The sequence below is a fragment of the Nycticebus coucang genome, chromosome X (genome assembly GCF_027406575.1).
Source record: "Nycticebus coucang isolate mNycCou1 chromosome X, mNycCou1.pri, whole genome shotgun sequence".
In the NCBI taxonomy this organism is placed as follows: domain Eukaryota; kingdom Metazoa; phylum Chordata; class Mammalia; order Primates; family Lorisidae; genus Nycticebus; species Nycticebus coucang.
In genome coordinates this window covers 30,505-53,343 of record NC_069804.1, presented here as the reverse complement: position 1 = coordinate 53,343, position 22,839 = coordinate 30,505, and the positions used below count along the sequence as shown (strand labels likewise).

Below are 22,839 nucleotides of genomic sequence, written 5' to 3'. Positions count from 1 at the left end.
GTCCACGTCCTAATCCCATGTGGTAGACAGGATAATGTCCCCAAAGATGTCCACGTCCTAATCCCATGTGGTAGACAGGATAATGTCCCCGAAGATGTCCACGTCCTAATCCCATGTGGTAGACAGGATAATGTCTCCGAACATGTCCACATCCTAATCCTATGTGGTAGACAGAATAATGTCCCCAAAGATGTTCACGTCCTAATCCCATGTGGTAGACAGAATAATGTCCCCAGAGATGTCCACGTCCTAATTCCATGTGGTAGACAGGATAATGTCCCCGAAGATGTCCACGTCCTAATCCCATGTGGTAGAATAATGTCCCCAAAGATGTCCACGTCCTAATTCCATGTGGTAGACAGGATAATGTCCCCAAAGATGTCCATATCCTAATCCCATGTGGTAAACAGAAAACTGTCCCCAAAGATGTTCACGTCCTAATCCCATGCAGTAAGACAGAATAATGTCCCCAAACATGTCCACATCCCAGTCCCATGTGGAAGACAGAATGATGTCCCCAAAGATGTCCACATCCCAATCCTAAAGTGGTAGAACCCAGTGGAGACTCCTGCTCAGGGAGTCCTGGATGTGTGGATGACAGGACCTGGTACATAGGCCAGCCTGCTGACCCAGACCTCCCTTTCACCAAGAACCTGAGCTGGGGGCTATCACCCAGGACTTCTAGCTGAAGTCAGAGGGGTGTCCTAAAGCCCAGAGGATGGGGTGGGGGGGGGCTCTTGACGAGCTTAGAGGATGGGACAGGGGTCTTATCCCAGAGAGGATGGTTGGGGAGGGGATCCTGGGGAGCTCAGAGAATGGAGTGGGGGTCAAAGAGCCCTGGACAAGGCATCACAAGGGAATGGCCTTTCTGTGGGGTGTGGATAGATGCTGCCCCTGGCCCCAGCTCTCCAACTTCTGCCTTTCCCCAGTTCCTGAGTCAGGTGGTGGCCCCAGGAGAAGCCTCCAAGGTGGGGGTCTCAGGAAGGGGGTCTGCCCACCACCCCTCAGGTCTCCATCACTGGACCAGCCAAGTGATTCTGGGAGCCCAGGGCCCTACATGGCTTCAACCAGGGTTCTTGGCAGACTGCCCTCCAATAAGTGCCCAATGAAGATTTTCTAAAGAGTCTTCCCTCATGTGACTCTGAAAGCGACCAAAAGCACCTTGGTCGTTTAGACAGTGACAAAGTCCACAAACATATTTGACCTTTCTGGTGTTTAATTCTCTAAAGTGAGTGACTGGTGGGAATAGCTGACACGTCCCCGTCAGACTTATGCTCCTTCATCACCACGGGCTCCTCCCGAGCACAGAGCTGTCCTCCACACTGCAGAGTCACAACTGAGGTAGGTGGCTCACGCCACGGTGGTCGTCCCCATGGCCTTGAGCCGTCTTCATTGAAACACAGCGACCAGGGCTGAGAACATGAGCAGATTTTCTTTGGAAAATGATCTGCTCTCAAACAACATACTGCAATGTGGACCAAATAGTCATTTTCAAGGCCCTGCCCTGACATCCTGACACCAGAAATGTCCCCCAGGTGTGATCAGCAGTCAAGAAGCCCCCCGGCCAGCCACAGCCTCCACCAGGATCCCCATGGGACATGCTGGGTGGGCCACTGAGGCCCGGACAGTGAGGATGCACCAGCAGGCCTTGGGGTACAAGGTGGCCCCAGGTGGCTGTGTTCTGGGGTGTGGAGTGACTCAGGACATAGTGGCCTCCAGTAGCCAGGCCCCTGGAGGACTCAAGGCTGGGGAAATACTAGCTTGTGCTTGAACATTACAAGCAAAATGGCAGCTGGCATGTAGAGGACACACGCCCCTGGGAGTGGTCATGTCTGCAGGAATTAGCCCTGGGTAGGGGCCCCTCTTCCTGCGTTGGTAGGACCCCCAAATGCCAGAGCGTCAAGGGTACAAAAATAAGAAAACAGTTACTATCAGTGGCCCTGCCATTGCCTGTATTCTGCCCAGTGACAGCAGAACCCGGTAGGACTGAGGATGACCCAAGAGTCCTGCACTCAAGACGCAGAAGGGCCAGGTCAGCACCACAGTAGCTTCTCGTTGAGCCTGATGACATCACTGACAAAGCCGTCTGCCCCGATGAAGTCACCCGCGATGATGTTGGTGCAGCGCGGGCCAGGTCCTGGGCACTGCTCCCGAACCCAGGTCCCGAGGCGCGGCAGGCTGGGCAGCGTCATCTTCTTCAGGGACCCGGATGGGTGTGCCAGGATGTAGGGTAGGTTCTCTGTCAGGTTGATGCCCGCCACAAACAGCCCACCTGGAACAGGGACACAGCACAGAGGTTATGAGGCTCCTGAGGTCCCCGAATCCCACCGCCTGTGGCCCCAACCCTGCCTGGCTTCACCCTCACTTCATGGGGTTTCAGATCTGCCGGAGGGAAGCAGAGTCTGACACAACTCAGCAGGCATCAGACTATAGAGATTTTGTTACAGAAGGGTACAGTCTGACTATTGTCCCCCAAAGATGTCTACATCCCAATCCCATGTGGCAGGCAGAATAATGTCCCCAAAGATGTCCACATCTCAATCCCATGTGGCAGACAGAATAACTTCCCCAAAGATGTCTGCATCCTCGTCCCCAGAACCTATAGCTATATAACCTTATAGGTGAGAAAGGACTTTAGAGGTGGGATTAAGGACCCTGAAACGTGGATGGTCCTGTATGATCTCTGTGGGCCCAATGATGTCACAGGGTCTGAATGAGCAGGAGGCAGAGGCACTTGAGGATGAAGAGGACACAGGTGATGAGAAGATGAAAACGGGACAATCTATTACGTATTACTCAATAAAGCTGCTGGCATCCCACCCCGACCCCCACCTCCAGAAAAAACAGAAAACAGGGGACAAAGGCTGATGGGTAAGTGGCTGCAGCCAAGGGATAGGGGCAGCTGCAGGAGCTGGGAGAGCCGGAGCTGACTTGGGACCAGCTCCTGCACCATGATTTTAACCCAATGAGCCCCATTTGGGCTTCTGGGCTCAACCATCAGTAGAAAAACCAATCAGCTGTATGAGGCACCAAGTCTGTGGCCTTGTCCTCAACAGGAGGCTCCTGCTGAGAGGGGATCCTGACTGGTGGTTCTCAAAGTGGGGTGCTCCAGCCCCACCCTGGACCTGCTGGATCAGAACCTTGGGCCCCACCTGTGACTCAAGCTGCCCCAGGTGCAGGGGAGCACTGTGTTACCTGCTCGGCTGTCCCAACTGCAGAGAAAACAGTGCTGTTTTCTCTGGCCCAGAATCTCCAAGCGTTTATTCTGTCTCTAGATTCCCAGATTCGTATGAGGGGCTGAGGTGGTAGCCACCTGCCCCTCTGGGCTGCCCAGGTGCTGGGCTTTCTGCCCCCTAGTGAGTTTGGGGAACACACAACCAGGTTGGGGACCTCAGCCAGTGCCGCCTGGTGCCGTTCTGTCATGACTGGCCCTTTGCTGCCCAGGGCACCATCTCTGAACCTTGGTGGACACTGGAACTGTGGCATTCCACAGTGGCTGTGCCTGACCACACCCAGGTAGCTTTAAAAAACTGAAGTGAAATTTACACACTATAAAATTCACCATTTTATTTATTTATTTATTTTTTTTTTGTAGAGACAGAGTCTCACTTTATGGCCCTCAGTAGAGTGCCGTGGCCTCACACAGCTCACAGCAACCTCCAACTCCTGGGCTTAAGCGATTCTCTTGCCTCAGCCTCCCAAGTAGCTGGGACTACAGGCGCCTGCCAAAACGCCCAGCTATTTTTTTTTTTTGGTTGCAGTTTGGCCGGGGCCGGGTTTGAACCCGCCACCCTCAGTATATGGGGCCAGTGCCTTACCTACTGAGCCACAGGCGCCGCCCAAAATTCACCATTTTAAATGTGCAATTCTGTGCAGTTAGCACACCCAGGCTCAGGGGGCTGTGCGACCCCCACCTCTATTTGCAGAACATTCTTATCCTTCCAAAGGAGCTGTCCCTACTAACAGCCCCTCCCCAGCCTGGCAGCAGCAGCCCCTCCCATCTCTGTGGACATGCCTCTCCCTGCCACGTGTGTGAACAGTTGCAGACCACCCTCTACATGTGTCTGGCTCCTGCCACCAGGCGTTGTGTCCTCTAGGGTCATTGAGCTATGTCCTGCTGTAGTCCCCTGTACCCTGAGTATTACTCCCTGTGGGGGGACTGGGCTGCTTTGTCCTGGGCTCCACCCACAGGTCAAACCACACTGATTTTAGAGTTCATTAAGGTCAGGACTCTGGGCCAGGACCTCTTCCCCCAAATCCCTCCCTCTGTTACATCACTCTTCACTATCCAACACTGACCAACACCAGGACACAAACACAGAGGTCATTTCTGTCCACAAACCAGTGAGAAACAGGAAAAAAGGGGAGATCACACCAGGAAGAAACCAGGAGCCACAGAGGGCAGTGGACACCAGTGGGTCAGACTGGGCTGGCATCAAGAAGGACAGCCCTGGGCAGGTCAGGGGCCTCCAGCCCTCCTTGGATGGGTCAGTTCTCTGCAGTTCTGTGTCCCTCCCTGGACAGATCAGGGCCCTGAAGCCCTGTATCCCTCTGTGGACAGGTCAGGTCCCTGCAGCCCTATGTCCCTCCCTGAGAAAAGGGGTCCCAGCACTTGATATCGGGGGAGAAAAGGACCCTTTCCCTCCATTGCACCCACCCCTGTGGTGGTTGGGGTGAGGCTCACCACACCCTTCCCCTCGCCTGGTGTCTGTTGACGGGCCACTGATCACATCAGCTCAGGGGAAAGGGCCGAGTTGTCCACTCAGCCTGGTGCAGCAACAGCACACAGAGCTCCATCAGCACTGCTGGTCAAGGACACGATTTGAGGGGCCAAAGGCCCCGCAGACCCAGAGTGGCCCCACAGACCACGGGCAGGTAGGAGGCACTTGAGACCATGGGCTCCATGACCAATAAGCATCATTGTACTTGAACCAACTTATGATAGAATAAAGCAGAAACACCACCAGCCCCCACACAGTGACTGCAGACGTTTGAAAGACAGACCCAAAAAAGGGCAGATTTCCATAAAGAAGTCTAACAAACCAGTAAGAAAAAGGAAAACCCAGCAGAAAATAGGCAAACCAAAAAAGAAGCACACATAATCATGCGTTCCCGCCGGCCTTCAGGCAAGGGCAAGGCTCCGCCAGCAGACCAGCCGTGGGGGCACGACCTGGGGGACCAAGCAGGCAGGTGACCTGAGGCAGGAACTTCTCCAGAGAGAGCATCACTAGCTGTGGGTAGGAGAGAGAAGAGGGTGCCTGAGGGGCTCAGGCACATGGACTATGTCACACATGTGAGGAGGAGCCTGTGTAGTTGACTATCAAGAAGCTCAGAAGTAAATTGTGATGATGAATTTGATGGGGAGGGGAGAGAGAGAGAGAGAAAAGGGGAGAGGGAGGAAGAGGGAGGGGGACAGACAGAGAGATGGGGAATGGGGGAGAGATGGGGGGGAGAGAGACACAGAGAGAGAGATGGGTGAAGAGATAGGGAGAGATGGGGGAGACAGAGGAAAGGGGAGAAGGAGAAATGTGGGGGAGAGGGGAGAGAAAGAGATGGAGGGAGAGACAGTCAGAGACAGAGCAGGGGATGGAGAAAGAGCAACAGAGAAGGAGGCAGCGAGGGAGCACGTGCGACTGCAGCCCCCTGAGGTGCCCGGACGGCTTCACCCTCCTCTGCCCACTGTCAGCACAGCCCTGACCCCATCAACTGCTCAAACCCCCAGCTTATCTCCAGCAGCAGAAGTAGAGACCACAGGATCAGACACTTCATCTTCTCCCTTTGTTCCCGTATGTCGTGTAAAACATATATTTCTCCAGCCTCACGGATTGTAGCCACTACCTTATCAGCCACCCCCGCTTTCTCCTCTTTGTTGTGTTTAAAATGCTGAAGATCCCAAACTCCTTATGGAAAAACAGCCAAAGCTTGTCTGTGGTTCTTGTTTTTCCCTAAATCTTGGCTTAATAAACCTCCATTGATTGAGATTTTTGCCTCTGTCATGTATTTGGATCAACATGCATGCACACACATGCCCACACCCATGCAGACAGGCACACGTGTACATATATTCCCCCACACACACATACACAGAACCTATTATACTTGTAAATTTCTTTTTTTTTTCTTTCTTCCTTTTTCTTTTTTTTTTTTTTTTTTTACGGTTTTGACCGCGGCTGGGTTTGAACCCGCCACTTCCAGCATAGGGGACCGGCGCCCTACCCCTTTGAGCCACAGGCACCACCTTACTTGTAAATTTCTTTAACTTAAAGGTGAAGGCAAACCCCAGCCCAGACAGCAGAGGGGTGTCACCGGCACTGCCTGGAACCTGCCCCACCTGGAACCTGCCTCGGGACAAGCCCCCAGTACCTGGGCGGCCGCAGCTCTTCATGGACTCCAGGTAGCATATCAGCGCCTCTGTCTTCACCTTGTCACCCCACCAGTAGGGAATTCCTGGCCACAGCTCTAGGTGTCGGCCCACAGACCTCTCATCCTCGTAGGAGAGAAGCACCTGCTGGCCGTGGGACCAGAGCTGGCGCAGCGTCGGCACCTCCTGCAAGGGGGCAGGGCACAGGGGTGAGAGAGGCCTGGGGTACAGGGATGAGAGGGAGCAGGGCATGGGATGAGTGGGAGCAGGGGCACAGGCTGTCAGCACTGCGGGGTCTTGGGGGTCTGTAGGGCCACAGAGCCTGCCTGGTCTATACCAGCAGGCTCCAGTGCAGGGACCAATGGGAGAGAGCAGCTTAGTTATCCGTCAGTGCAGCAGAGAGGCTCCGTACACACACAGAGTAGTAGCAAACTGTTTTTCTCTCCTGACTCTGCCTTTGTCAGTACTTTTTTTTTGTTTGAGACAGCGTCTCAATCTGTGCCCTGGGAAGGGTGCCATGGCATCATAGCTCACAGCAACCTCAAACTCTTGGGCTCCAGTGATCCCCCTGCCTCAGCCTCCCAAGTAGCTGGGACTACAGGTATCCATCACAACACTCGGCTAGTTTTTCTATTTTTAGTAGAGACAGGGTCTCATTCTTGCTTAGGTTGATCTAGACTCCTGATCTCAAGCAATCCTCCAGCCTCAGCCTCACAGAGTGCTGGGATCACAGGTGTGAGGCACTGTACCCAGCTGTCTGTCAGCCTAATGTGCAGGACCCCAACCATAGAGGCTGGACCCTCACAGTGTACACAAAGAGACTTGTCAAATGCCTTGGTGACCACCTCAGTGTCACAGTCACACCTCAGGGGTCACACCTTGTGGTCACACGGCAGCAGTCACACTTCAGGAGTCATACCACAGTGGTCTCACCTGGGGTGCCACAGAGGTCTTACCTGAATACCTCCGCAGTCACACATGGTGAGCTAAGGCAGGCTGTGCCTGACAACCCCCCAGAAGAGACAAGACTAAGGACACACCCATCCCCTTCCTCTCAGGAGAGGCAAGACCTAAGGACATGGCTGTCCACTTGCTCTCACCCCTCGGGGGCACAGCATGTCCCCAAAGATGTTCTTGATGCAGGTGACCAGGTACTCATGCAGGTCCTCCGTCATCCCCTCAAAGTTTCTGCAGGCCAATATGACCACCTCCTGCGGGTGTTTCTCCAGCCACTCCGAGATTTCCGTGAGGGTGTCCTGCAAGGGGGACATGCTGAGTAATTTACATGCTCCCGCAGAGGAGGAAACCCAGAAAGCTCCTCATGCAAAGAGGGTTCTGAGGGGAGAACTCACTGGATGGAGGGGTCAGGTCATTACAAACGGGGTGGGGGGCTGCCCAGTGGGCACAGCCAGGGAAGGCAGGGGGAAGGCAGGGAGGACAGGCAGAGAGGGAGATTTTGGATGGAAAAGCGTGCACGTGTGTACGTATGTACATGTGTACAGAATATGACTGTGTGTACATGTGTGAGTGCACGCCTGTGTGCATGTGTGTGGGTGCATGCCTGTGTGTGCATGTCTGTGGATGTGTGCAGGTGCATATGGGTCTGTGTGCATGTTTCTGGGTGTGGGTGCACATGTGCATATTGGTGTGCATGTATGTGTGTGCACACATGTCTGTGTGCACCACGGACACGTGTGTGTCTGTGCACATGCACACACAGACAGAAGGCACCGCCTCCAGACCCCAGGGCTCCGGCAGCTTCCAGATGCGGGGTGTAGGGAACTGCCACCAGGCTTTAAGCAGGAAAGTGACTTGTCATATTCTGATTTTATAACCCCTCTAGCTACCAAGTAGAGAATGAATTGAAAAATGCCTAAACTGGAGCCAGAGAGATAATCAACTTACATTGCTGGGGTCAGCACCATCCTCCCAGACCTGCAGTGGCCACTCCATCCTGTGAGAGACCGCAGCCCTGGCCCTTGCCCTGTACCCTGCCTGCACCTCACCTGTGCCCCATTCGCACCCCCGTACCTCCACCAGCGCAGTTGTGTACAACATGTGGACAAAGTGCAGGTTCTTCTCTGAGCCCTGGAGCATGTGTGCGATGCGCAGGTCCAGGTACCGCACCCCAGCGTCCAGCTGCTCCGTGACGTCCAGCCCCTGTGGACAGAGGCTGCCATTGTCTCTGCCTGGAGTGGGCAGGACTCTGTGTCTCTGAATCTCTCTGGGACTCAGAAGTGGGCAGAGCTTCCCCCATGCACCCAGAAGGTCACGTGGGACCCTGCCATTGGAACAACAGCTCTTGTCTGAGTGTGAAACCCCTTCAGCCCTGACCTTGATCTCGGACATCCCTGGTCACTTCTCCCAGGTAGTCACCAAGAAGAGGCTGCTGGCCCCAGGAGCTCAGCACAGTGTCCAGGGCACCCTGCAGACCCATAGATGCCCAAAGGCACCACAGTGGCTGCAGGTGCAGGAGGCCTGGACCCAAGAGGGGAGAAGAGAGTCAGGAATTGGAAAAGGGGGGCGGTGCCTGTAGCTCAAGGAGTAGGGTGCTGGCCCCAAATGTCAGAGGTGGCAGGTTCAAACCCGGCCCCGGCCAAAAACTGCAACAACAACAAAAAGAATTGGAAAAGGTAAAGAAGCTGCCCAAACTCTGCACAGGGGTAGGGGGGACACAGGAAAAGGACCACATACTTGGTCCTCTAGACAAGCCAGGAGGACATAGCCCCCTCACAGCTCTTTGAGCTCTGACTTCAGAAACTGGCAGCTGTAGGGACTTCCTCTGTGCTGTTAAGGCCAGTGTTAATAATCTAAAGCCTGAACATGCTTCCCAACAGCCTGACAACCTGAGGCATTTCCCAGGACCTGGGGCCTCTCAGAAGTGCAATTACCAGGGAGGAAAATGCCCTGTCTCCCCATTTCCTGGGAAACCATGATTACCGGAATCCTCAAGGTGAACCTGGTGGCAATCACAGATGTGAGGAAATCAGAGGACATCAACCCTGAGCCTAAGAACGGAACGGGCATGTGGACTGGGTCTGAGGCCCCGTGAGATGCTGTCTGCATCTCTGAGCAGTTTTGTGGCCACTGTGGTCTCCAGCTGTTCTGTTCACTAATAAACTGTCCCTCTCTCTCCTGCCTCTGGAGAGAGGCGTCTGGGCTGGCAGGAGGTTTTGTCTTCAGTTCCATTTCCCCAGAATTAGGGTAGGGGTGGGATGAGACTACACGGCCCTGGTAGAGGGAGCCCCCTGCCCCCTCCCATGCCCACTGGACCCCGCTCATCCCCTACCTGGGTGATAGACCACTTGAGCACCACGGGCAGGGTGATGCATGGGGCAGCTTTGCTGAGCAGCCGTAGCAGCTGGGGCTGGGCCTGAGAGATGGGGGACTTCTTGTTCAAGCAGTAGGTCATCGTGTCATGGCTGCCTACAAGCAGAGGGGGGACTCTCATTGGCTACTCCCCTCCCCACACTCCACACTGTGCATCACAGGTTCACATGCAGAATGCATCTGAGCAGTGACCAAACCCTCACCCTCACGCCTTTCACCTCTGCCCCAAGTTCTCGCTCAGCCCTCCCCTCCCCACAGCCTCCACCATGGGCCCTGCTCATTGTGTCTCCCCAACTGCTGGAGCTGGACTGCCTGTCTCTCCTCCCCGGGCTCCAAATGTATGTCCGCCTGGAATGTCACGACAGGACCTTATCTGGGAGAAGGGTCTCCACAGATGTTATTATTTAAGGATTTCAAGATGAGACCATCTTGATTAGGGAGGACCCTAAACCCAGTGACATGTGTCCTTCTAAGAGACAGTAGAGGGGACACAGACACTGAGGAGAAGCCACATGGAGACGGAGGCAGAGACTGGAGTGATGTGGACACAAGCCCAGGGACGCCTGGAGCCCCCAGGAGTTGGGAGAGGCAGGAAGGAGCCTCCCCTGGGGCCTGTGGAGGGAGCAGCCCTGAGACACCTACAGCTCAGACTCCTGGGCTCCAGGGTGATTTTAAGCCCCCAACGTGTGGTACTTTATCACAGCAGCTCTAGGAGACTAATACACACAGGAATTCATGCTAATTGCAGGAAAATGACAAGATAGAGTTAAGTAAAAAATTAAAGTTCTGTACTGACATTGCAATAGCACATTTATGAATCTGTTTTATATCTATTACGTATAGGCAGAATCTGTTTATAGTAGTTTTCTCATTTTCTAACCAGTAGATATTGATACAAATAGTTTATTTAAAACTATTCACACAGCCTGAGCAAGAGTAAGATCCCATGTCTACTAAAAATAGAAAAACTAGCCAGGGTTCATGGTGAGTGACGGTAGTGCCAGCTACTGGGGAGGCTAAGGCAGGAGAATCACTTGACCCCAGGAGTTTGAGAGTGCTGTGAGCTATGACGCCACAGCACTCTACCCAGGGAACAGAATGAGACTCTGTCTCAAAAATAAATGAAAGAATGAATGAATAATAAATAAAACTATTTGTGATGATGTGGCACCTTAGTATCTTATAAACAGTGCAGTTGAGTGAGCTGGGTCTTAACCCTCTTGTGCATCCCACAGACTTGTTCACAGACTTCCTGAGCCTACCTGGGGCCTGGTCTTGCCCTCTATGATGGTCCTGGGGACAGCTGACCTGACAGGGAAGGATATTCCTCCACACATACACACACTGTCCTCTGCAGGAGGAATGTCTCCACTTCAGGAGGGAAGCATGGAGGGAGGAAGCTGGGGACCTCCTCTCTGCACATCCAGAGGGTTACACCTCCAGGGTTTATCTAAACTTCACTCTGACTGTGCAAACCCATTCTCACAGTTGGTATTTCTGAAGTGCAGAGGCATTAAAGAGATAACAAGTGCATGGTGGGGGGCTCACAGCAGGTGACCTCACACACAGGGACTCAGCTGTCAGTGTTATGGAGGACTACAAACTGAGGATTTAAACCCAAAGAAACTCACTCTCCCCAGCCCTGGAGCCCAGAAGTCTGAGGTGCAGGGGTCTCAGGGTCACTCTCCCTCCACAGGCCCAGGGGAGGCTCTTTCCTGCCTCTCCCAGGTCCTGGGGACTCTGGGCATCCCTGGGCTTGTGGCCACATCACTGTAGTCTCTGCCTCCATCTCCACATAGTTTGTCCTCTCTGCACATCTGTCTTTATGATGACTCCAGTCCTTAAATTTAGGACCCAACCAAGCAAGTCCAGGATGACCTCATCTTACATGATTACATCTGCAAAGACCTCATTTCCAAATAAGTTGCTTTCACAGTTCTCGGTGGGAAGAGATTTGGGGGATGCTGCTCTGGCCACCGCATTTGTGTGTCAACACTCCTCTGCGCCCTGCTCAGGTTGGCCTGGCTCCTGGGGGCTTTTTCCTCTCTAGGTCCAGACAGCACCACATGGCCATGTCATTTCCATGGCTGGATTCATGTACTGGCAGGAGTCCAACTGCCAGAACGACTGGGTAGTCCTAGAAAGCTGCAGATTGAATCCTCCCCACCAACATAAATGCATGTAAAACAAAGATATAAATTTCTTTTAAAAAGTCATAAAATTCTACAAGAGAACTTCTGGTCCATGTGACAGCACAGATGGATCTCAACAGCATCGCTGAGTGATAGCAGTCGGTACACACTGTCAGGATCCCTCAGTAGAAAGTTCTAGAAGAGACAAAACCTCCTGGGGTGCAAGAGGTCAGGATGGGGATACTTTTCTGGGTGCATTGATTACAACAGGCACAAAGCGACCCTCTGGGGAGGGACTGTCCCATGCCCTGCCTGGGTGGTGGTCTGGCTGATGCTAGTCCACAGTGAGTGAATTGCACACGGCAAAACATGATTGCAAGAGGGACTTTACCTAACAATTGCAATCAGTGTAACCTGGCTTATTGTACCCTCAATGAATCCCCAACAATAAAAAAAAAATAAATTAAAAAAAAATTTAAATGCTTTGTTAGAAACAGCAGGGACAAAGTGAAAACTGGAGAACAAATTGACACAACACCGAGGCACCACTGCAGAGCCCCAGTTGGCAAAGGAAAGAGGCTGGACCATGCATCGTGTTGGAGGAGACACAGAGACAGAGTGGAAGCCACGTGGGGATTTGGCAACAGCCACCCAGTGAAAACTGCACCCTTCTGAGGGAGCAGTTTCTGGAGATGGCTGTGGTGCACACGTGGAGAGGCATGGGTGGGTGCCTCTCCTTTAACTCCCTTTTTATGAAAGCAGAGGATGGAAATGCCTGCCCGCTCATCACAGAGGATGGCAGAGGGAGTCACCATACCCTCACCCTGCAACCACGTGCAGACACTTAATCAAGGTGACAGAGAATGAGGAGGGATGACTCCAAGGTATGTGGAGGGCAGCTGTCAGCTCCCTTTGTCAGAGGGAGTGTCCACATCCTGTTCCACTGGGCCTGCTGGCAGGGGCGGGACTCCCCAGCAGGAATGCAGGCAGAGCTATGTTTCCGGATCCTGCTGCAGCATCAGTTTTAAAAGATGCTGAGCATGCAGGGTGCGGAATGAAAACAGATGCAAAGAAGGACAAGTGTACCAAGTTCACAGCAACCAGGAGGTGGGAACAGCCAAGTTCCTTCCATCAAGGGATATTAGCCACAAAGAGAAAGGCAGTTCTGACATGGCCACAATACGGATGAGCCAGGAAGACATCATGCTCAGAGCAGTTGGACACAGGTCTCGTATTAACATGAGGTAGGTCACTTGGCTCCACGCTTTCCGAAAAGTGTGAACCAAAGAGCAGCAAACACATTTTCACCCATGTGTGGTGCGGCCAAAGCTGTCAGCAGTTGCCATTGGCAGCTGGGCACCCAGGACCACTCACACCACAATAGCTGGTAGACAAGGGACCTTTCGTGTGCTGGACACAGACAGGACACTGTGGCATGTCACGTGGGACACACACTACCTGTGGCCACGATGGCGTGTCCCACCTCCGGCAGGTGTCAGTCCAGTGCTGTCTTGCTCATCATTTGTTGCAATTGAAGAGACTCGAGGGTTTTTCAGTTCACTTGAAAAATCCCTGCGGCATTTAAGTTTCTCCTCCCCAACACTGGAGTGCTGAGCCCAGGAGACTCTCAGCAGTCTTGGGTGGAGAGTGATGGAGAAGCTGGCAGGGCCCGAAACCTTCTCCCTCATGTTCTAGAAGTAAGAACAGACTAGCCAAGGGGTGTGTAACCCTGAATTCCCAGGCTGACAAGGCACCCCCAAAGCCGCACCCTCCTAGCCTGTGGACCTCCCTCGCCTGCATCATGATGAGGGAGACAGAGACACAGGTGTGTGCTTGGGTGCACATGCATGTGCCTATGTGTGCATGTGTGCCCTGTGTGCATATGTGTCATATGTGTGTGTCCACCTGGGTGCTTGAGGGTTTCCCCACACCAGAAACTGGCCCTGCAGTGGTGCCTCTGTGGGGTCGTGCAGGTGACACGAAAAGAAAAACTAGCCAGGATTCCCCCGACCTCACCTGGGATGGACAGGTGGTGCAGGGGCACGTCCCACAGCTGAGGGCTCAGTGCTGACATCCAGTCTGAGTTCTCCATCCTGCAGCGCCTGGTGCTCATCTGCCCGCCCATGGCAGGACAGCCTCCTGCAACCCGCAGAAGGAAAAGAAGCTTTTTTAGGGCAAAAACTTGCACTGATCACACAGGGGCTGTGGCTTTGGGGAGGAAAAAACAGACTGGGGAGGAATAGGGTTGTTGAGGGGGTCAGGATAACCTCCTCAAATATTCTCTTAGAGGAAATTTATCCTCTAGATTAATAGTCCCCCCTCTACTATAAAAGTCCCTCCTCCACTGTAACAGTCTCCCATCTACTGTAATAGTCCTCTCTGCATTAAAATAGTCCCCATCTACTATAATAGTGCTCCCTCTACTGTAACAGTCTTCCTCTACTAAAACCATCTCCCATCTACTGTAATAGTCCCCTTCTATGGTATTAGCCCCCTCTACCATAATAGTCCCCCCTCTAATATAAAGTCCCCCCTGTAGTGTAGCAGTAATAGCCTCCTTCTGCTGTTATTGTCCCCCTTACTGTAATGGTTCCCCTATAAAGGTGAGGGGAAAGTTGCCCTTTCTGCTGAATGTTCACTGAAAGATTAACCGAAGACAGATTAATGACAGAAAGGATTTATTACTGTGCACACAGGGACAAATCATACAGCGATTACCCAGTTTCTCAATGTAGTTCAGATATCTTTACAATCACCCTTCAGAGGAGGGGAGAAATGCAGGAGGACAGGGCATCAGCGGTTGCTAGAGGGATTGCTAGTGATAACCAGTGAATGGGGAGAAATAGATTGACTTGTGAATTGACCTGGGAGACAGGTGTTTATGACCAAATGATTTGGGCCAGGTTGCCTACATTCCCAACACTCATGCCTGAAATATCTTGGGATAGCAGGGAGGGGGAAAGAGAGTCAATTGTCCTCTTTGATCTCTGATCAGGCTAGTCCAGTTTACGAAGAGAGGGAAGACCTCCTCCAGTGTCGTGACCTCGAATGGCCTTCGGTCATACCAGAGAGTCATATGTTGGGATGAAATTTCCTTAGCTCCTTCTCTCCTTTACTGTAATAGTCCCTTTTCTACTGAAATAGTCCCCCCTCCACCGTAATAGTCCTCTCTACTATAATAGGCCCCTCCTACTGTAATAGTCCCCCCTACTGTAATAGTCCCCCTCGACTATAACAGTCCCCCACTATAATTGCCCTGTATATAATAGTCCCCCTCTACTGTAATAGTCTCTCTAACATAATAGTCCCCCCATGCTTAATAGTTTCCCTGTACTGTAATAGTCCCCCCTTACTATAACAGTCCCCCTCTACTGTAACAGTCTTCCCCTACTATAAGTTTTCCTCCACTGTAATAGTCCCCCTCTACTGTAATAGTCTCCCTTCTACTGTAACAGTTCTTTTCCCCACATCATCAGACCCTCACCTCACATCCCATGTCCCCTGACACTAAGCAGTGTCCCTCCTGTTCCTCTGTCTTACTACCCTTCTCACTACATGACATCTATGGAGCACAGCAGGGATCTTCAAAGATCTTACCCCCCACTCTCAGGGCAGTTCCAATGCGTCCTCCAGACAGCACCTGAGTGGGCCTGGAGGGCTCTCAAAGAGCCCTAACCCCTGATCAGCAAGGTCCTCTATATCCTGTCCTTACGGCTGAGGGGGGACAGATGCAAATGTGCTGAAGGTCACAGTGGGGCTGAGTGGCCAGGCCAGGTAAGACAGCTGCACTCCCACCTGCTAACTCCACTGGAAAGGCCTTCTCCCTCCCTAACCCTAACCCCCAGCCAGAGGTGCCCAGCCAGAGGTGCATGGTTCACACTCAGAGAATAGTTGTCTGGTGAATAAGCAGGTGCCAAGCCCCAAGCCCCGATATTCCCTCCTCCCAACATTTCGACATCCCCAGATCCTCAAACACCCACCCTCCCCAGTGTGAGGGCATGAGTGAATAAAGGCTTTTCCCAGAGGGGCCCCATAGTGACAAGCCACAAGGCCCCCTGGTGAGCAAGAGGCTCTATCCAGGCCGTTGCACAAATCACCAGGAGTGTCACAGCCCCAAGAAGTCACGGGACACCTGCAGCTGCCTCTCTGGAGGCACAGACCCCCAGGGAACCCTGGCCCCTGTCCTTATCTATGACCCCTGCCCCACCAAGGGTCCCAGGCAGGAGAAGATGAGAAGCCCCACGCCTGAGCTGTAGGAGGGTGACTAAACCCCCTCCCCGCCCCCATGAAGACTGAGCTGCCCCCTTGTCCCTGGAGGACTCTGAGCCCCAAGGAGGTGGGCACTCACCTCCCGCTCTTCTGAGTTTCCAGCAGCTCCTGCTGCTGTTCTCCCTGGGACACACAAGCACTTCCTAAAGTACATTCAGGCCATTGGGATTGGAGGGCGGATCACTCCTCCCTACGGGGGAGGGCGGGCACTCCCAGAGCCAACCTGTCCCAACCGGTTGAAAACACCACCCCCAACTTGGGCAGAGGCCCCACAGCCAGGGCACCACTGCCCAGGTGCCATCAGGGGCCATGTCCTCACAGACCAGGGGGCAGGGGGACACTCTGGGGGTACCAGGGTGTCCTGACAGTGACAGAGTCTGCCCATTCTCCGGGTTGGGGAACAAGAGATCAAGAGGACATCCTGACTGGGTCCTCACAGTGTCCTTCTGGTCAGGGGACAAGTGACACCTGGGATGCCCAATCACTGCATCCTTTTGGTCAGAGGGGTCCTCCCAGGGGGTGTGGAGGACATTGTGACCCTGCTCTGGCCACTGTCCTCTGCAGTGGCCACCTGTGGCAGGAGCAAACAAACACTTTATCTCAAGTCTGGTTGCCACACATCTAGCAGCAAGTGGCCGGCAGTGTCTGATCTGTGAGCACCTCACCCAGCAAGCTGCTAAGTGCCAAGTGTCCTGGCTCTGGGCAGCCTCAGTCCCCTTAGGTGGGGAGTGGCTCCTCCCAGAGAGGGTCCCTCAGGCCGCTCCCCCCACAGGTGATCTGGTGTCTGGGTCCAGGTCTGTCCCCATTTGCTTTGCCTCCCCTGCCTGCTTGGGCCAGCATGGCCTTCAGAGAGTGAACACACACCAGGAAGCCACAGGTCAGGCTCAAAGCACTTGTGAGGGAGCCCATGTTCCTGGGCTGAGTTCCCCAGCTTTGCCAGGCCAGGGGCTACTCTCCCCAGTGCCCCTTCTGTCCTGGTCTCCCTGTCCTCTCAGTAACCCCAGTGGGGGATACTGTGGGGATAGCAGCTCTCTTGTGGGGACAGACATACCATCAGCCAGACTTCCTCTCTCCTAGCTTTACTTGGGCCTGGTCAGCTCCCCTTCCTTCTCCTCTCCCTCCCTTCCCCTCCTTCTTCCTTTCCCTCCCCTCCCCTCCCTCTCTCCCCTTCCCCTCCCTCTCCTCTCCTTCTCCCTCCCCAGTCATGAAGACATGAAGACTCCCCTCTGCCTGCAGCCTGCCCTCCCTCCCGTATGCCCATGTGTCCCCCCACCACAACACCTGGAAGAGCTTATAAAATGCCCTGTGCCCTGCCGTGACGTGGACCAGTGTCACAGCAGCTGGGCTGTCCCTTGCGTGCTCTTTCAGCTGAGTGTGGACTGGACACTGTGGGTGGGGCACAGTGGGCTGAGAGCCATGGGCACGTGTCTTAACCACTCCGTTGTGTTGCAAGCACAGATTGCGAAAGGGGCTTGAGTTAAGTAGGCTCAGATGAGGGGGGTCAGCTCTGCCTAACCTCCCTGTGGGCAAAGCGGCTGTGTGTGTTCAGAGGGTGTTTGGGGGCCACTTACAGCTCTACTCACAGAGCATCCAGGCTTGGTCTAGCCTTCCCAGGGGAGTGGGGAGCTCTCTTCTCTGTTCAGATAATTCCGCCACCTGTGTTTCAGTTTGGGATCTTTAAGGTGGAGCTTGCCCTCCAGGGATTAGCTGGAGGTAAGGATTTTATCATGTGCAGGTTCTGGGGCACTTGGCCTGCCTGGAGACCCCACCCTGGGGTCTGGGAGCAGGAGAGAGAGAGAGGGTCCCCTGGGCCAAAGCTTTTAGGGGTCCAGAGCATTATCCAAACCCGAGTCTCCTGTACAGATCTACCTGGTTTAAGCCAGAGGGCATGAGCTCCATAGGTCTCTTCATTACCCAGAGGGGTCCCTGTGGCACGACTAGACCTTCCTTCTGGAGGTGGGGTTGGAAGCTGCATGGTCCCTTGGGAGGTGGGGTCAGAGGCTGCAGGGTAAGCCCTGGGGGATTGGGGTCAGAGGCTGCAGCGTTCCTGGGGGGTGGGGTTGGTAGGACCAGTGGGCAGGCTGCATCTGGCTGTCCCTTGGTGGGTGATCAGTGGGGAGGTGGGTGCTGGGGCAGGTGTCTGGACCGACCACACTGAGAATGGGAGGCAGCAGGTTCTGGAGCCTGGGTCAGGGCAGCCAACCCTTTCCTGGTGTGAGGAAGTCCAGGCAGCACTAGAGGTGGACGACTCAGAGGCAACCTATAGTCAAAGGAGCTTAGGATACCCAGGCCCCCACCCTGCCCCGACTCAGGCCACCGGTGGGGTCCCTCTCGAGGGCAGTGCAGTGGCAGAGGGCCCATGAACGTGTCCTCCGCCAGGACAGCTGCATGTTAGGTGCAGTGATTTCCAACATCAGCTGCCTGTGGGTCCCTGTGGCCCCTCCTCAGACTGGGGGGGACTTTCAAAGTCTCGCTGTATGTGTGGCATGAGGACAGGGTGGCACCCTCAGGACCCATGGGACCCCTGGTGGCTCTTGGGACTGGCTCAGAGAGTGTCCCCGTGGGCAGATCCCAAGGCCGGGGAGGTCTTGTGCCCCTGGAGGTAGAGAAGCTGTGTCCTGAGCACTGAGTGGGCTTCCATCCTGAGTGGGCTTCCTGCATCCTGAGCACTGAGTAGGCTTCCTCTGTGTCCTGAGGGGGCTTCCTCTACATCCTGAGTGGGCTTCCTGCATCCTGAGCACTGAATGGGCTTCCTCTGTGTCCTGAGCAGGGTTCCTCTAGACACCTCTTTCATTCTTTTCTCTCCTCCTTTTGTTGTGCACTGACAGCAGGTGACATGCAGCAGAATTATTTACTCACAGCTGTGTCTGGCCTCCACCCCTTTACCAGAGGAAGGAGAACCTTTGAAGTCTTCTTGGCCCACCCCCAGCCTACCTATTCCCCATCTCACTGAGGTGTCCCTGCCTCGCACCCTATTCTCCCAGTAGAGGGCAGCAGCGTGGGCACTGGGGAGTGAGGGTGGAGGTTTAGGGTTAGACACTGAGGGGGTTAGGCTTAGGTGCTGGGGCTGGGGGTTAGGGTAAATGTCAGACACTGGGCGGAGTTTAGGGTTAGGTACTGGGGCAGGGGGGCGGGGGTCTAGGCTTAGGGTTAAACATAGGGCAGGGGTGCTAGTGTGGGGAAGTGGGGGTTTAAGGTTAGGGTTTAGGCACTAGGTCTAGAGCTGGGGCGAGTTAGCTGTTAGGGTTAGGCGTTGGGCTGTGGGGGCTGCTCTTTCAATCCAGCATTCTCTGACTCTTCATTTGATGAGTATTGAGCAGGGGTCTGGGAGATAGTGATTTCTATTGGCAACAAACCCAGGCTTCCTGCATTACAGATTGGAAGAAGTTTTCTCCAGGTCTGTAGTTCTCTCTGCAGGTTCGTGGGTTGTCGGCAGGGGAGCCATTTTGCAGAACAAGCTAACTGTGACTGGGAAAGCGTTTGGAAGTTTGGGCATGAACCGTCCAGGCCCCACACCTTGGCTTTGGGGTTGCAGACACTGGAGACCCACCGTAGGTTTCCAGAGCCACTGGGAGCTGGCTAATCAACTGTCACTTCACTGACCATCCTAACCCTAGGGCCCCCTAACCCAAGGGCCCCTCCCTGCCCAGTTTGCCTCAGGGATTTTAATGTAGGCACCCAAATGCCCTCTACTCACTCACAAGCAGGGAAGTCATTAAACTTTTCAGAAAGTGGCTAATACACTTGCACATGTTAAAGCACACTAGTATCCAGTGTCAGAACAGATTACCATTTTCCACTGTCAAGAAAATCAAGATTAAAAGCTATAATGCCTGGTGTTGGCCGCAGTGTGGTGAGGGGGGCAACCTTGGCCATCTCTGACAGGAGTGTAGATCAGCAGAAGAGGCATTGGTTCAAATCTGACTTACGCTTCCATGAGTTCTTGTACAGTTAGTCCTCTCTGAGGAAAGAGTTTATTCTGAGGAGGTCATGTGAAGGACAGATAAGATTGTAGGCAGAGATGTTTATCACAATAATCTGTGTCAACCGGGGGCAGCCAGTGGGCCCTACACAACCACTAAGTGGAAGTTTGTGGGATTTTTTCCCTGAGACAAGGCCTAGCCTCCATGCAGTGGTGCCATTATAGCTCACTGCAGCCTTCACCTCCTAGGCTGATGGGACCCTCCTGCCTGAGCAGCTGGGACTACAGGTGTCACTGTACCCAGCTGATTTTTAGACTCTTTTGTAGAGATGGGGTCTTATTGTGTGCCCAGTTCTTTTAGATTTCCCAGGCATGTAGCCATCTGATTTGCAAAATGATGGCAAATTTTTCTTCCTCTTTTCCAGTCGTTGCACATCATGTCATGTCCAATTGTGCTGTTTAGTGATTCTGGGGTGATGGGGAAGAAGTGAGTAAGAGGTGTCCTCTTCACTTTCTTCTCTCTTTGAGGGACACAACTACAACTTTACGATGACACACGTGCTTTTATGCGGAGGGAGGGGCCCAGAGTCCCAGGGCACCCAAGAGTATGCACAGGGTGTTCCAGGGGATCTCAGAGCCCACCCAGGGGATCTAAGATGGTCCCAGAGCCTACCCAGGGTCCCAGAAGGTCCTAGATGATCCCAGAGCCCACCCAGGGAGGTCCCAGAGCCCACCCAGGGTCCCAGAGGGTCCTAGATGATCCCAGAGCCTACCCAGGGAGGTCCCAAGGGGTCCCAGAGCCCACCCAGGGAGTGCCAGATGATACCAGAACCCACCCAGAGAGATCCTGGGGATCCCAGAACCTACCCAGAGAGGTCCCAGGGGGTCCCAGAGGCCACCCAGGGCTTCCTGGTCAGAGGAACCTGCCTAGGTTGGGGGCAGTTCATGCAAGTGACCCTTCTTCCTAAGAAACCTGGGAGGGCAGAGGAATCCACACCTCCTCGAGGCACACAGTCATTTTGGAGGGTGGGAGGGTTGCCCAGGGTCAAGGGGCAGTAGATGGCAGGAAGACAGGAAGGGAAAGCCATCACGGAAGCCTGTCTGATCTTCTGTCACATGAGGGCTGAGCGCCACCTGCAGGAGCTTATGAAGAACAGAAACCCTGATCCTGCCAAAGCCTCAGAAAGACCAGGACGGTCCCCAGAGGGCACACTGTCCAAGCACCATCCCCATCAGTGTCGGGACTAGAGGCTAACCAGGGCCATTGTCCCAGCAACGTCCATGGCTGTCTGTGTCCCGAGAGCTGCTCAGGACCCCTACATCTTCTCATCCTGGACCCCTGGTCTTCATGAGACACCTGCTGGGTGTGGTCCAGAGTGGGTGCCTGGACACTGCCCTGAGCAGGCCCATAGGCGCGTTCTGGCCATTGCTCCGAGCCCAGAGTGGACAGCCCTGTGCTGTGCCCAGAGCTGGCTGTCTGTTCTCTTCTTTCTTGCAGTTATTTTTTTTAATTGAGATGAGTCACCATACTTAACGATTAACCCTTTAAAGTGTACAATTTACCAACATATAGCACACTCAAAATGTGAAGCGACCCACACTTCTCTGTTTCCACGATGTCCTTGTCACCCCAAGACGAGGCCCTGGACCCACCAGTGGTCACTCCCCAAACCCCGGCCCAGCCCCTGGTGACCTGCAGCTACCTTCTGTCTCTGTGGGTTGTCCTGTCCTGGATACCCTGGGGCCACCTTGCCAGCTGGGACAGGTTCCTCCCTGTCTAAGTGACATGCAGCACACACATCTGACAGGCAACGAGCCAGATCCCCAGAGTCACAGTAGGAGAGAGGCTGAGAATCCACCGCCTCTCCCATGTCCCTGACCAGAGCACTGGCTCTCAGCCCAGATGACTCCGGGATTCCTGGGCCCACACTCATCCTCCCCCAGCCTTGACCCCTCAGGCTCCTGGGTTTCACAGTCTATACCTGACGGAGGTCCCCCCTTCCCCCCTGGGCCTGCCGCCCCCTCCAAGGGCTCTGTCCCCTCCAGGGGCTTTGTCTCCTCTGAGGATGCTGCCCCCCAGACCTGCCCCCCTTCCAAAGGCTCTGCCCTGGGGACCTGCTGTACCCCCCTCCCGGGGATGACCTCTCAGTTAGGACCCACTTCCCAGTGGCCCTCACATGCTCCCACAGCAGTGACAGTGTCCAAGGCCCTTCCTCCTCCTGGTCCAGAACTCTCATTCTGACTCAACACCCCCCAGATGCCTTCACAGGAAGTGAGCTGCCATCAGCACCTTGAGAGCCATGGAATGGGTGTCCTTGTTCTAGACAGCTGGAGCCTCACAGCCCCATGTGCCCCTGTGTGTGGTGAGGACCCTGCTCATGCCACACTGGAGACCCCTCTGAGTCATGGCCCAAGAATGTCCTATCAATCCAGGTGCATGTTTGGGATGGGAACACCAAATGCTGGTGAGTCCTTTGAAGGGTCCTCAGTCAGATACAGGGCTACCTTGACCCAGCAAAGACTTGCTAAAATGAAAACACGTCCAAGGTACCCACAGCAGCTCTCTGCACAACAGCCAGAAGGTGGGAGCAGCCTGAGGGTCCCCAGCCAAGGAGTGGACAGTGTATGGTGGGCCTGCACATGGAATCGTGCTTGGCCTCAGACAGGGACGAGGTCCCAACACCTGCTACGGAAGACTCAGAGGCTCAGTGAGGACAGCTAGACACAGAGGCCATAGGGAGGAGGGTCCCCTTTATATGAGGACAGAAAGTGGACCCGGCATCAGCAGGGGCTGGGGAGGGGGGTGGGGACTGACTGCCGATGGG

The 22,839-nt window shown here is 54.2% G+C and overlaps 1 protein-coding gene across 1 annotated transcript; it reads right to left on the bottom strand.

The window, feature by feature from the left end:
- Positions 1-1,935: 1,935 nt before the first annotated feature.
- Positions 1,936-16,236, bottom strand: PLCXD1 (phosphatidylinositol specific phospholipase C X domain containing 1). The gene is made up of 7 exons (XM_053580870.1): positions 16,172-16,236; positions 13,840-13,962; positions 9,651-9,787; positions 8,393-8,521; positions 7,462-7,617; positions 6,364-6,547; positions 1,936-2,272 (listed from the first exon to the last, which is right to left on the bottom strand). The coding sequence occupies exons 2-7, from the start codon at positions 13,946-13,948 to the stop codon at positions 2,034-2,036; spliced, it is 954 nt and encodes a 317-aa protein (XP_053436845.1). The 5' UTR covers positions 13,949-13,962; positions 16,172-16,236; the 3' UTR covers positions 1,936-2,033.
- Positions 16,237-22,839: the final 6,603 nt, after the last annotated feature.